The following is a 12,749-nucleotide window of genomic DNA, read 5'->3' as shown; positions in this document are numbered from 1 at the left end:
ATGCTTTCTCATCCCTTTTTGCACCCCTTCTGGGGGTGAAGAATCGATTAAAGATGGACGATCTATGAAACTTACTTTGAACTTATGAAACACCTCTTAGAACACTCCTTTAATACACTGTGGTAACACACTGGAGGATGCGTTTTGATTGCGGTTACGCTTCCTCGTTATCCTTTCTACAATTACGTAGTAACCGTTGACATGTCAATGCGTTGTCACGAACGGCAGGAACGATGGCCGTTACGTTCGAAACAACGCTCTGTGATGGGTGCGGTCGCGACAACGTGCAAAGAAACAATACTAGACAGCAGCAACAACGTCGGAAAGGTGTCTGCGTCTTGGGATGTCACACACTCACAGACAGAAGTGGGCAGCCAGCTCGCGCGAACAGAAACGACCGTCCGTCAGGTACGTACGCACCGCTTCACTGAAGTAACCGAAATAACGTTACGTTATGCTACGTGCTTCATACGGACCCAAGCACAGGCAGTACTGAGCATAAAAGGGCTTTACTCTCGATCTCTCTTTCTTTCTCTCTTCGTCTGAGGGTGACTTAGCAGGGGCTTAAACCTCCCCGAGTCTGGTGAACTCTGCGAGTTTGTGTGCTTTTGAAGCTGGGGTTGGGGGATGAGAAAAACAGAGCGAAAATGAGAAACAAAAGAGCCGAGAGAGAAAGAGAGAGAGATAGAGACAGACAGAGAATGAACAAACAAACGTACGTCTGCGTTGGGGTGGGACAAAACCGCATCATAGCAAGCACTGGATCACGTCATCGTGCACGCTGTTGCACTCGGCCAACTACAGTGTGCGCCAGAAGAAGTGCAAGTGTATCATACTAATCGACGAAATCGTCATCAAGCGATGTTGTGTGTTATCTGAAATGCATTCTAATTGTTTGCCAAACCCCCATAATGTGTCTTCACCGGAAACGTTGGTGTATTTGGTAGCGTACAAACAAAACGACCCCGTCTGCGGTGGGTCATTAATGAAAGCACCACCTTTATGTTGTGGCTCGTCGTGCGCACACGCGTTCAAATAAACGGACGAAGGTAAACCCCAAAACGGACGTGTAAAACCCCGACGAGTTCTACATCAATATCGTGATGTCCTTTCCTTTTCACAGGTGTGTCGTAATGGTGGTGGCGGTGGTCGTCATCAGTACAGGATAGGTTCAAATGAGGTCAAGCGAAACGGAACCAGTACACGGCTGGAGTAGAAATAGAGCCGAGAGATGTAATGCAGGTGTGTCAAACCCATTGAATCGTTTGGGACAGGGTTTTTTCCATTTCGAAAGGGCTTATTCATCATCATCATGTTGGCATGCTCTTGTAAAGCGCACGTCCTCGTGACATGGCCCGGTCAGAAGGGCGGATTACTGTCAAGAATTTAGCGTTTGGCCATCAATTCCTTAAATGGAATCGAACTCGAACTTGGTTTCAAATAAAGTGAGCTCTGACTATCCAACTATGTGGTATAAACAAGTTTAGTTATCCATGCAATGACCAGCGAGGTCTGTTAAGTCGTTTACTAAAACTGTGAAGTCCAGCAATATTTATTGGTATTTAGGCGTGGTGAAGGCGACAGCGGCGCCTGTCTTCAAACGGCTGGACGAGGGTTCATATCCCATCCGGAATGTCCCTCCGTCGTATTGCGGACTGCCTATACAACTGTGTGTTATCGACAAGTCTAGTAAGCCATTCGATGGCCGGCGCGACCTTAGAGGTCGTTAAGCCAAGAAGAAGAAGAAGAAGCATTCAAAAATTAACCACGAGTCCAGGCAAAAATTTAACAATTTATATTTTTTTTGGTACAATTTTCAGAGGCCGAGCTCGGCCTATATCATATCATCAGATACTATGTACATCGCTGATTTCACTGATGATATAGACATCATTGGTCTGCGGCTCTCACAGGTAGCAGAGGCCTACCAAAGGATCGAGCAGGCGGCAGAAATCCTCGGGTTGCAGATAAACGAGGCAAAGACCAAATTGATGGTGGCACCATTAGCGGCCCTACTTAGAAATCTGGAACTACGTGGGGGTGATAACGGATAGGTGACTGCAAATTTGAAGTCGTCTAAAACTTCATCTATCACGGGTCATCAGCACCGAAAACAGCAAAGAGACGGAGTTGCGCGCTAGAATGCTGGCGGCCAGCCGGTCTTTCTACAGCCTGAGGAAACCTCTCACCTCAAAAAACCTGTCACGACGGTCGAAGCTGGGACTGTATAGTACTTTTATAGTCCCAGTACTCACATACGCCTTTGAGACATGAGTCCTGTCCAAAACAGACGAAGCCCTCTCGACCCTCTTAGTCACGTTCGAGAGGAAGATGCTCAGAAGGATTGTTGGCCCCGTATATGTGGAAGGAAAATTGAGAACGGACGACGGCGTGGGACCGTGAGCGGTTCCGTATTATGCTGCGGCAGACCAAGACCGCAAAGCGGTTGTAGTGCCTGATAAGTAAGTACTATGTACATCGTACTTGCTGATTAGGAAGCAGCGGTGTTGGTCTACTAAGAAGTCCTCGATACCGCTCACGTTCTACCGCCCATCGGCTGGTAATCCAATATATCATCTCTGAACTGTATTTAGGAACATCTCGGTGAAAAAACTTAAAATATTTCTTTCTTTGTCGATTTTTATACTGTTTTGTACGATGAAAAACCACACGAATTTCATTTCTATTTTCTAGCATTTTTTTATTTACTTTTTTCACATTTTTTGTTTTCGTTTTATTTTACTCAGGAAGAAAAGAGGTGATGCACTAAAAGTACGAGATAATCTTTGTCCATAACTAGTGTGTAGTAGAAGCAAGCACTGTTACAACACTTTTTAACTTTCTTTTGTTTTTTACGAATATGCTTGAATGTGTGTGTGAGTTTATGTAGGAAAATAATACTTCCTGTAAAATGTTTACACACAATTGCGCACATACCCAAGACAGGCTTCCTTGCTTTACTGATCTCCAGCCAGTGAAAAGCTCGTCGAGAGCACAATGTAATAACAGAAAAATATGGGACAAAAAACACTGAAAAACATAAATATTCTAACCTAAAAGACTGTGATCCTTCCACTATCGACTGTCGTTAAAAAGACGCACGAACAAACTTTTTTTTTGTCCCGTGTTTTGCTATTGCTTTTACTTAACGTCGCTTCACAAAGATTTATATTTTCCATTTGTATTTTGAGGAAGTAATCCTGACTTGACGAGAGTTCCTCGTCATCGAGAATCATTTTCTCTTTATACATTAAAACATGCACATCATATAGGATCAGAAATCGTATCCTGCACCTACAACCTGCTGTTCTGTTACTTTAGAGACGAAAACCTTCCCTCTGTCGTTGTATTGCTTTTGGAAAATAATTACGGTGGTACGCACGCGAAAGTCCTGGATATGCTTCAAAGATTCCAAAATCCAAGGACATTAACAAATTCGATCCGAAATAGTGAAACGATCTGTTTGATTCGAGTAGAGGATGATTTCATTTTATAGTTCTTCTTTGTGGGATGGTTTACAAACGGATATACATACTTTCTTGTTATCATAGGTTGGATGGTTATTAATAGTTGGTTTGTGGCGCTTATGACAAATGTTTACAAAATGAATGTTCTTAAACTATTCTATACACGTTTTCGCATTCTCGTAACAGTGAGCAGCGAGCGTGTTAGGTTCTAAATACAGATTTCAAATTTTCGAGACGTAATGTTGGGGGATTTCCATACTGTCCGCTAACTGTAATGGACCGTCCGTTCTTGTCAAACACACATCCCCCCAGGTCAAGTGCGTAGATTGGTCAACTAAACAAAACTAAAAAGGAACTTAAGAAACGCAATGAGAATTATTTTATCCGGCACAATAGTATATCTCATCCTGCACAGCATTGTATCTTAAAATTCTTTGCTCTTTGTCTGTTTTCGATAGTATGTTTTCCCTAACATGATAGGGATAAGGTAAACGATAGCGAAGAATAGAACGCTGCCGAGTGGCTAAACTATCTCTGTGTTTCCTGGTCGTACAATATATAATTGTGTTTGTTCTGCTTTCCTTATGACTTAAATGCTACTTGAAATTGTTCTTTAGTTCCATCATTGGCCATTTGTTGTGTCCATCACGAGTTGGACTCTCTCCTAACCAAGGGGGTTTCTGTCTTTCAGAGAAAATTGAACCAAAACAAACGATAAAACCAACTCTCTTTGAGCGATGGGAATGCACGCCAGCAGTGTGTATGTGAGTCTTGGATGGGGGAAGGGGCAGGAGTCCGTGTGCGCTTGCCCCGCGGTTCACATTCCGGGAACGCTGTCGGTATTTCCTTGGCCCTTTCTAATACCGACCCCGTCCACCGACCGGAGACCGTGAACGGAAGCGTCCACCACCGCCACCACTGCTACGGCCACCACCGTAACCACCACCGCCGAAGCTACCACCACTGCTACCGTAACCACCGTCGCGGCCACCATCCCGGCTGTAGCCACCGCTCGAGCGACCACCGCCACCGCCGCCACTGCTACCATAACCACCGTCAAACCGGCCCGAGCTACGGCTACCGCCACGGAAGCTGCCACCACCGCCGCCGCCACCGCCGCTGCTACCGCTTCGATAGCTCGAACCACCGTCCCGGAAGCCACCGCGCGACCCATTGCGGAAGCTGCCACCACCACCGCTTCCACCGATACTACTGCTACCGCTGCCCCCGTTACGGCCCGGCGGTCCACGGAACCCGCGGGATGCGCCACGTGGATTCCGGCGGCCCTTGGAAATTTCGACGCGCAGCTTCGAACCGAGGATGTCCTGACCGTTTAGATTGTCACAGGCCGTTTCCGCCTCTTCCTTGTTTTCGAACTCAATGAAGGCGAAACCTGGTGGATTGAAAGCTACCCAGACAGAGTTCAATTTACCGTACTTGGTGAATTCGCCCTCGAGATCCTCCTTCTTCACTTTATCGGTAAGGTTGCCGACGTAGACGCGCGTGCCTTTCTGATCGCCCATTGTGTTGCGATGTGTCGGTTGTACGTGCGGTTCGTCGCTTGCTGACTGCTGCTGTTGCTTGTTAGACGCTGTTTAAATCAGATCAAACAGTGTTGTTTTTGTTGTTTAGACAATTGCCCCTCTTTCCCCTAATGTTCCCCAAACGCGCTCACGCAAACACACACACACAGAATACGTATATGAGATCGCCCACTAAATATGGTTCGCTATTTGCTTACGCCACAGTAGGATCGCCACGAAGGATGACGCGCGCTGACGACAATCGAAGGATGCGTTGACGACGAAGTGTAGTGTCGCTTCGCTCGCTCTCTATCTTTCTCTCTCTGATCACGCAGATAAAATCGGCGGCTACTAGCAGTATTGCCGGTAGATGTCGCAGAAGGTCGTCGTAGTGTACGCAGTCACTATGCAGGCGTTTTCGCTCTCTCTCTTTCACTCGTCGATTATGTGTGGTAGGAAGTAGTAGAGGTAGTAGCGCAGTCGTAGTTCATCGACGTGTTTGACTGTGAAATTGATCAGAATAGTGGTTCGTAGCGAAATAGATTACTTGTAAGACAATGGCTAAGTAGGAATGATGATATTGTTTTTGGGTGATAAAAGTGTTGCGATCGTAGTGTTCTTTTTTATTAATTGGGCTTCAGAATTCTAAGGTTCTAAGCAATGTCAACGATGTTATAAAGTGGTGAAAACGGAGCAGATGTTCCGGACTCTTTCGTTTCCAATTGTAACGAACCACACACCAATTACAAAACTGGTAGGTATTTAATAAAACAAACAAAAACAAAGGGCGTAATTTTGAGTTTCGATAGATAATGAATTGTGGTTGTGGATATTATGAAGGAAATATTAAAAGCTTTACTATTCTTTTTCACACTTCTGTAGCGTCCAGCAGTTTTAGCAACTTCAGTAGGATTGTTTTCTAAGGGTAGAAACTATAAAGCATGCAATAGACATTACTGATGGTTAGGTGTATACAACACACACTAACAGGTGGGTAGATAAGTTGTATTCCTGATGTATAGATTGCGGCACAAAAAATGAATCATTTTTTTCAGTTTGGAACAAACTTGACAACAAACATGTATGTATTTAATAGTTGTCATTTAATTATAAGATACGTCTGATATGAAGCAAAGCAAAAATAAAAACGAATTTGGTAGGCTGATCCATCATGGCTTTTGGTGGGCAAAAACACTGTTCAAACTAAACAATGATTTTAAATATAAGTCTTACCATTTCCTTTTCGCATACCAGAAAAGAATACTGGCTGCAAAGAAATTGAGATCTAAAAATTTAGCAATCGCTGAAACAGAGGTCCACTTTGAAGCTAATGACAAACTATATTTCAAAAATGGCTTCGAAAAGATAATGGATCGCTATGAACACTGCTTCGCTCTCGGGGGTAATTAAGTTGAGTAAACAAATTGAATTTATAAAAAAAATCCTTTTATCGTGGCTAGGACTAAGACTTGTCTACCCACCTGTTATTCTTTTCGATAACCGTCGTTAAAGTTCAGAAATTTTAACCAACTGTCTGACCTAACGTATGCATTAAAAGATAGTCTAATGTCTAAAGATAATGTAAATAAAACTGTTAAAGTTCCTCAATTATTAAATTGTTTTAATTTAATATAATGATTGCTCGCATCGTAAAAGGAAGGATTCTACAAAATTATAGCCATTCAGTTCCAGAGCCTCTCTATACGCTATCTTAAAACTATTTTTTTTAACTACTCTTTCTTGGATACAGAATGAATGGATAAGGTCTTCCCGTAGAGGATTGATAGGACAATTAGGAATCTTTTAAATTGGAAACGAGGTCACTTAGATGTGTCAGACGACGTTAGACAATTTTGCCTTTTTTTTACAAGATGATAATCTAATATTTATTTATTTTAAGTATGACGTCAGAAGATACTTTAATACTTGAAGCAATTATAACCGATGGTTAGGATGCGCCTGATTATTTTCCATTGATTCGCACAGGTACAAAGCGCATAGTATGTGTAAATCTTCGTTTAGAGTTCCTTTCACCCCTACTACTTTCACCCCTTAGTTTTGTTTTTCTAAATGAATTAATAACACTCATCGTTTCATGCGACCTAAAAGACAATGGAAAATTTTATAGAATAATGCTAGCATACAGAGCCATTCGACGAAACAAAAATCTTAAAATCAAGTTATTAATGCATACGTTACTCAAACAAAAGAGAGGAAGTTTGTGCTTAAGCAGCAGCTCACAACTGTTGGTAATAGAATCAGAGAATGCTCCCTAAACGCATGCAGTCATAAGCTAATAAAATAATCTAATCTGAGGATTCAAAAAATAAAAGCTATAACGCTTTTACAAAGAACATAAATATTATTCGAGTCGCGTTACTATCATCAGTCTATGTATTATTTTTGAGACGCCAAACTTGGAACATAAAAATTACTACATTGTTCTACGATCGATCGTTGATTAGCAGAATGTTGTTTTTGAAGTGCGTGGATTTTTGCGAAGAATAACCAATACGTCGAACGAAACTGAAGAATATATGCGTGGTTGAAGGCAGAGAGAGAAAGAGAGTCGGATAGAGCGCGCTTGGCGTTATTAATTGTTGCTCCTGTTGTTGTAGCATCTTCTCGTCGGGATTAGGTTTTGCTTTTTTGTTTTGTTTTGGTGCATAAAAATGCCGATCGAATGCCAGTTCGATTTAAGCTGGTAAAACGGCTACCTTTATAGGTGTAGCTGCAGATGATATCTCGTAAGCAATATCCAGCAAGAAACATGTGTTAAGGACACACGGGCGGGCGGTACGTGCGCGCGTTTCAACTCGTTCCGAGCGAGATAAGCACAACAGCAGGAACCTCTTGGTAACCGAAGGCGATTAGTAAAAAAAAATGTTTTTTGTAGAAAAATTCACTCAGATTTTGATGATGCAGAATATATAGAAAGAGTGGGGGATAGTAGGTGGTACAGAGCACACACGTGTTTCGAATTATTGCGCTGATGGATGATGAAGGTTTTTTAACGCGGTTTGCGCTGAAGCGCGATTTGTTTGTTTGTGTGTGCGTGTTTTTTTTTTGTTGCTGGGGCTTTGCTTTCTACGGGGGTAATATAAGTTTTTTTTCGCTTTTTTTGCTCTATGTGCACAAGCGCTTCCTTCCAACACCATGCATTGTTGAGTAACGGCGTAAGGGGGATACGGTCACGTGTTCGCTGAGTCGTCTTCATTGTCGTCCTTGCAGTCGGAGGATAGTAAACGCAAACAAAATTCGATGAAAACGATAACAGAACGAAACGGAAAAGTTAGATGCGACGAACGTACTCTAATTCTTCTCACAGTTACGGCTATCTTGGGTGCGCTAACGAAGTCTTGTTTGAGACGTGTTGTGGTTATAATAGCGGGATGGCTTTTGCAATCTATCTCTTATCGTTCATATCGTGACGATTCTTTGCCTGGGGTTTGGTCCTTTTGTGCCCATTATTCTTGGGGGTGGAGAAGCAATTGAAGGAGCGTATCAACACGGAAGAAGCATGGCCTTAGGGAAAACGATAATCACAGGAAAGGCAGCAGCAGCAGTGCTTAGGTAGTTTTGCTTAACCCCCCCTGGAGGGAGCTTTAGTTTGGCAAATTTTCGAAGATATTTCAAGCGAGCAGCAGCAACCGTCGGATAGAACTAAATCAATGAAGAAAAGTGCAGCTTGCATTTGTAAACGTGTGTCAGCTATGAATCAACGACTGCCACCGTTGGAAACATCTGTTTCGTTGAAGTTCGCCGCTCCATACAATCAATCTCCGATGGGTTTCATCCGTTCCGGTGTCATTTCATCGGGAGAGCCAATACTAGAAGTCAGCATCATGCACGTTGCGAAAATAAAACCAAAGCACCCCTTCACACGAAATAACCCGCTCGCTTAATCAGATGTGACGAAAATGCCGCAACTATGGTAACTCGCAGTATGCTGTGATGGATGTACTGGTGGTTCGAAAATAGATTTCTTACACGTCTTGGTCAGTTGACCAAAAAGCAGAGGAAGGTTCTTGAAACATAGCGCTTTTTTGCGACAGAAAGTAAGTACACGGAAGCAAAACAGAATCGAATCGTTTCATAGGGCCTTTAACCAATTACAGTAAGTTAGAGAGAGCGAGACCAAGTGCAACACGCGCGTGCATGGTTAGCAAATTAAAAAGAAAATACAATTTAAAGGGAACAAAACAAAAAGTAACGTCCGAAAATTATTTCTTTTTTCTGAACACATTTGTCGAGCAGTTTTGGTGGTCGTGTTGCGCTTGCGCCCTCGCGTGTGCACACATACACACACACCTTAATTTTTCTTCGAATGCGCTGCATAACGCATAAAGGTTAGAAAATAGATATGAACACGAATGGTCGGTCCCGGCCTCACCCCATTCCTGGCTTTATGAATATTGCATGTGACCGGGGAAATGGCAAATAGGTCTCATGAGACCTTTATTTTAAGAAACACTCCTGGTAGTACGGAGAGTTCCTTTTTTCGCTATTTAACATAAATTATTCAAAATTACGCTCTACGGAATAAAAATCCTTTTGATTCAGACGATAACGGTGCTGCGTCCTTTGAACCATGGAAGATGAATTTATCGTTTTTAAAAATCGGCTTTTTTTTTCGCTACAGCAAGCGCGGCACAGTGGATGTGAGTAGAGAGGGTTGGTAATGGGAGGTGTGGTTGTTGCAGTTTTCCTTGGCTTTATGTTTGCATTTAATCGAGGAACAGGCGGGTTTACGTTTTTGAAGGACAAAATCATACAGAGGAAAAGTTCTGGTGTTGTTGTCGGGCGTTTCGAACGAAGAGAAAAACTAGATTTTGCGTTTTTTTGTGGTGGTGGAAATGGTTACCGTCGTCGTGGGTGGGCGATTAACGTCGTGGGCGGGCGCGGGACGGCTTAATGGCGTGTGTGGTGTGGGTACGGTAGCGGAGCTTAATTTTCGATGTCCGTCGAAGGCGGCCGTGGAACGAATCGACGAGTGGCTGGGGCAGATTTCGAAGTAACTTTTGGCTTTTGCCTTGCTTTTCACTGTTCGATGAAAAGTTCTTCCCGACGATTGGTGGCAACTTGTACCCGTATATATCGGTGAAAAATCGATAATGCGCACCACCGTGAACGGGAAAAAAGATGGCGTTGGTTTTCGCTGGTGAAAGATGCACTGTTTTTCAGCTCTAATTTTGCCCGCACTGATCTCGGTTTTGGGGCTATGGCGAATGGCAGGTGGTTAAAGTTAGTTCAGTTTTTGTTTTTGCACTGTTGGATGAGGTTTGAATGCACTTTTCACTTGAATTTTACGGAGCACTATCGAGCGTCGACCGTTCGCTGCAACTTTCCTATGGCAAGTAAAGTCTACACTGGCAGCTTTGCAGGGTTTGGGATCCATCTCTACACAACGCTCACAATCTGTCAAATGTGGAAACGCTTAATCTATATAATGGAAGGAAAACTCCTTACATTTTACTTATTTTTAATTACACTTTGTTTTAATTACACTCATAATTAGAGGGATATTGCGATCATCATAAATACATTAATAATGTTTTTATTTTTATCTTGTTTGTTGAAGAAAAATTCGTCATATGTCTTCTTCAGACGTTTCAACCATCAAACGACGTCTGTGTAGAGTTTTGCTTCCAAACTGTCAAAACGAGAATAACAAAAAGGCTTGCATTTTTGTGTACGAATACGGTTCCGAAATTATTTATCTATTTACCCGTAAATATCGCACAAATATTCCTCCAAAATGTCTCTCTCGGCGAACATTAGTGTGGAGGCACCGATAGAAAATCAAATACAGGAGATTGCGTATGACGGAACTGAAATATACCAGCTGTAAGTAAACCGTGCATACTCCCGGCTGGGTGTTTTTCATTTTTTCTGAGGTTTTCTTGCAATTCTATTCGCCCTGATCCGGTGAACAGCCCACCGACACTTTCGGAACATCTCGCCAAATGTGCAACAAAGATCGACTTTAGCAAAACATCCAGCGATATCGATCTGCTGCAGCAATCTATCAAAAAGGAAGATGAAAAGAAGGAGGAGGAATCGAAAGATCCAAAGGAACAGTTCCAATCGAGTTTGTGGCCCTGGGACTCGGTGCGCAACAAGCTGAAGGAAGCACTGACGGAAGTCTGTGTCCTGTCCGACGTGTTGAACATTGCGAAGGAAAAACGATACATGGTGCTCGATCCAATCCCGCAGGAACCACCGGAAGTGAAGCAAATGGTGCTTGTGTACGCCCGAAAGAAAGCTTTGGCCAGTGCGGCAAACATTCTACAGAGTGGTGTCGAACGGCTGAAAGCGGTACAGAGCGATCAAGGAGTGAATCGTTCCAATTCGACCGATTTCCACATTGAATTGTTACGCCTGCGACGCAACTGGCGGTTGAAGAAGGTGTCGAATACTATTATTGGTGATCTGAGCTATCGGACGGCCGGTTCGAAGTTTATGCACCCGGGAATGTTCGAGGTAACGAAAGCGGAAGATGAAGAATCCGGTTCACCACCGGCCAGCCCGTCCGGATCCAGTGCGGCTGGAACGGTAGCCTGTCCGAAGATAAATTCTGCACTGCGTGTTAACGTACCTACCGAGCTGCAGGGTGTTGCGTTCATAAAGGTGATTACGCAGAAGGATCAGGAAGATCTCTGTACTGCTACGGTAAACATGATGGGATCGACACAGCTCGTTCCACAGGCCGGTGCCTGGCAACAAACGCTGGAGTACGCGCAGAATGTGCTGTTTTGTAAGGAACTGTTCAATCAGCTCGCCCGTGAAGCGGTCCAACTGCAAGCACCGATCCCACACGTCGTCGTGGGCAATCAAATCCGTGCGACCCTGCTACCAGGCATTCAGCTCATCATCAGCTTATGTCACTCGACGTCTTCCGATTCGAACAACAGCTCCGAACCGATCAAAGACCATGATCACGTACTGGAGCATAGTTTGCATCAGTTGCTGCGAGAGTTTCATCACAAGAACACACACCATCCATTTCCGCATCCGGCCAGTGGTCCGCTCGGGCCGAGCAAGAAGCGTATGCTGGCCGGTCCCTCAGCGGTCGACCGTCACGAGCTGCTTGAAATGACAAAATCACAAACGCTCTTGGAGCAAATCATTGCCCAAGCGCAACACATTTTCACACGCCGCCGAACGCAATACGTGCTAGATACGGTCGCCCGAGACGTGAAGGATCCGATGATAACATCCCATTGGAACGCGATGAACAGTCCGACCATGTCGTGCGTAAAGATTAACATTACATCGCACGGGTACGATGCGAATTTGCGCACTTCGCTGGTAATTCACGTGAAGGAACGCTCGCTCAAGTGTATCTGTCGCGATGGCCGCATCATGCACATGTCGTACGAACCGCAAGAACTGCGCGATCTGATCCTCTGTCAAATTAGCCAACATCAGATCGTGTGTCTGCAGAATCTGGCAAAATGTATGGCATGGCAGATTCTTTCCAGCAGCAGCCATCTGGGTATCGGCGCGGTGGAACCGCTTGGCAATGCGAGTTCGTGCGTGCTGGCATCGCCGAACAGTGATCGATTGATCGCGGTACAGGTGCGCTGTGATTCGCAGATCGATGTTAAGGTGTACATTGCGCAGAGTCCGGCCAAGGACTTTTTCCCCGGTTCGCTTGTGCAGGGACGGCACTGGGAACATTTGGGTGGTCACTTTAAGGAGGTCCGTTTAGCAGTGTCATGCTGGTATGTTGACGTTTTTAAAATGATTTTCCTTT

At 44.1% G+C, this 12,749-nt stretch overlaps 2 protein-coding genes across 3 annotated transcripts in view; one reads left to right on the top strand and one right to left on the bottom strand.

The window, feature by feature from the left end:
- Window positions 1-4,319: 4,319 nt before the first annotated feature.
- Window positions 4,320-5,091, bottom strand: LOC126565354 (RNA-binding protein Rsf1). Its single transcript, XM_050222528.1, has one exon. The coding sequence runs from the start codon at window positions 4,988-4,990 to the stop codon at window positions 4,325-4,327; it is 666 nt and encodes a 221-aa protein (XP_050078485.1). The 5' UTR covers window positions 4,991-5,091; the 3' UTR covers window positions 4,320-4,324.
- A 5,570-nt stretch (window positions 5,092-10,661) lies between these two features.
- LOC126564295 (mediator of RNA polymerase II transcription subunit 17) overlaps window positions 10,662-12,749 on the top strand; it is a 46,561-nt gene continuing 44,473 nt past the window's right edge. For both annotated transcript variants that reach the window (XM_050221296.1, XM_050221295.1), the window contains exons 1-2: window positions 10,662-10,837; window positions 10,927-12,694. In XM_050221296.1, the coding sequence (XP_050077253.1) occupies window positions 10,749-10,837; window positions 10,927-12,694 (1,857 nt within the window). In that variant the 5' untranslated portion in view covers window positions 10,662-10,748. The remainder of the gene's footprint in view (window positions 10,838-10,926; window positions 12,695-12,749) is intronic.

The sequence above is a fragment of the Anopheles maculipalpis genome, chromosome 3RL (genome assembly GCF_943734695.1).
Source record: "Anopheles maculipalpis chromosome 3RL, idAnoMacuDA_375_x, whole genome shotgun sequence".
NCBI lineage: Eukaryota > Metazoa > Arthropoda > Insecta > Diptera > Culicidae > Anopheles > Anopheles maculipalpis.
The sequence above is the reverse complement of the archived record's forward strand: the minus strand, read 5'-3'. Positions and strand labels throughout refer to the sequence as shown.

Bases quoted from the DNA above. Each gene is read 5' to 3' on its own strand.
- LOC126565354 (XM_050222528.1), bottom strand. From the start codon at position 4,990: ATGGGCGATCAGAAAGGCACGCGCGTCTACGTCGGCAACCTTACCGAT.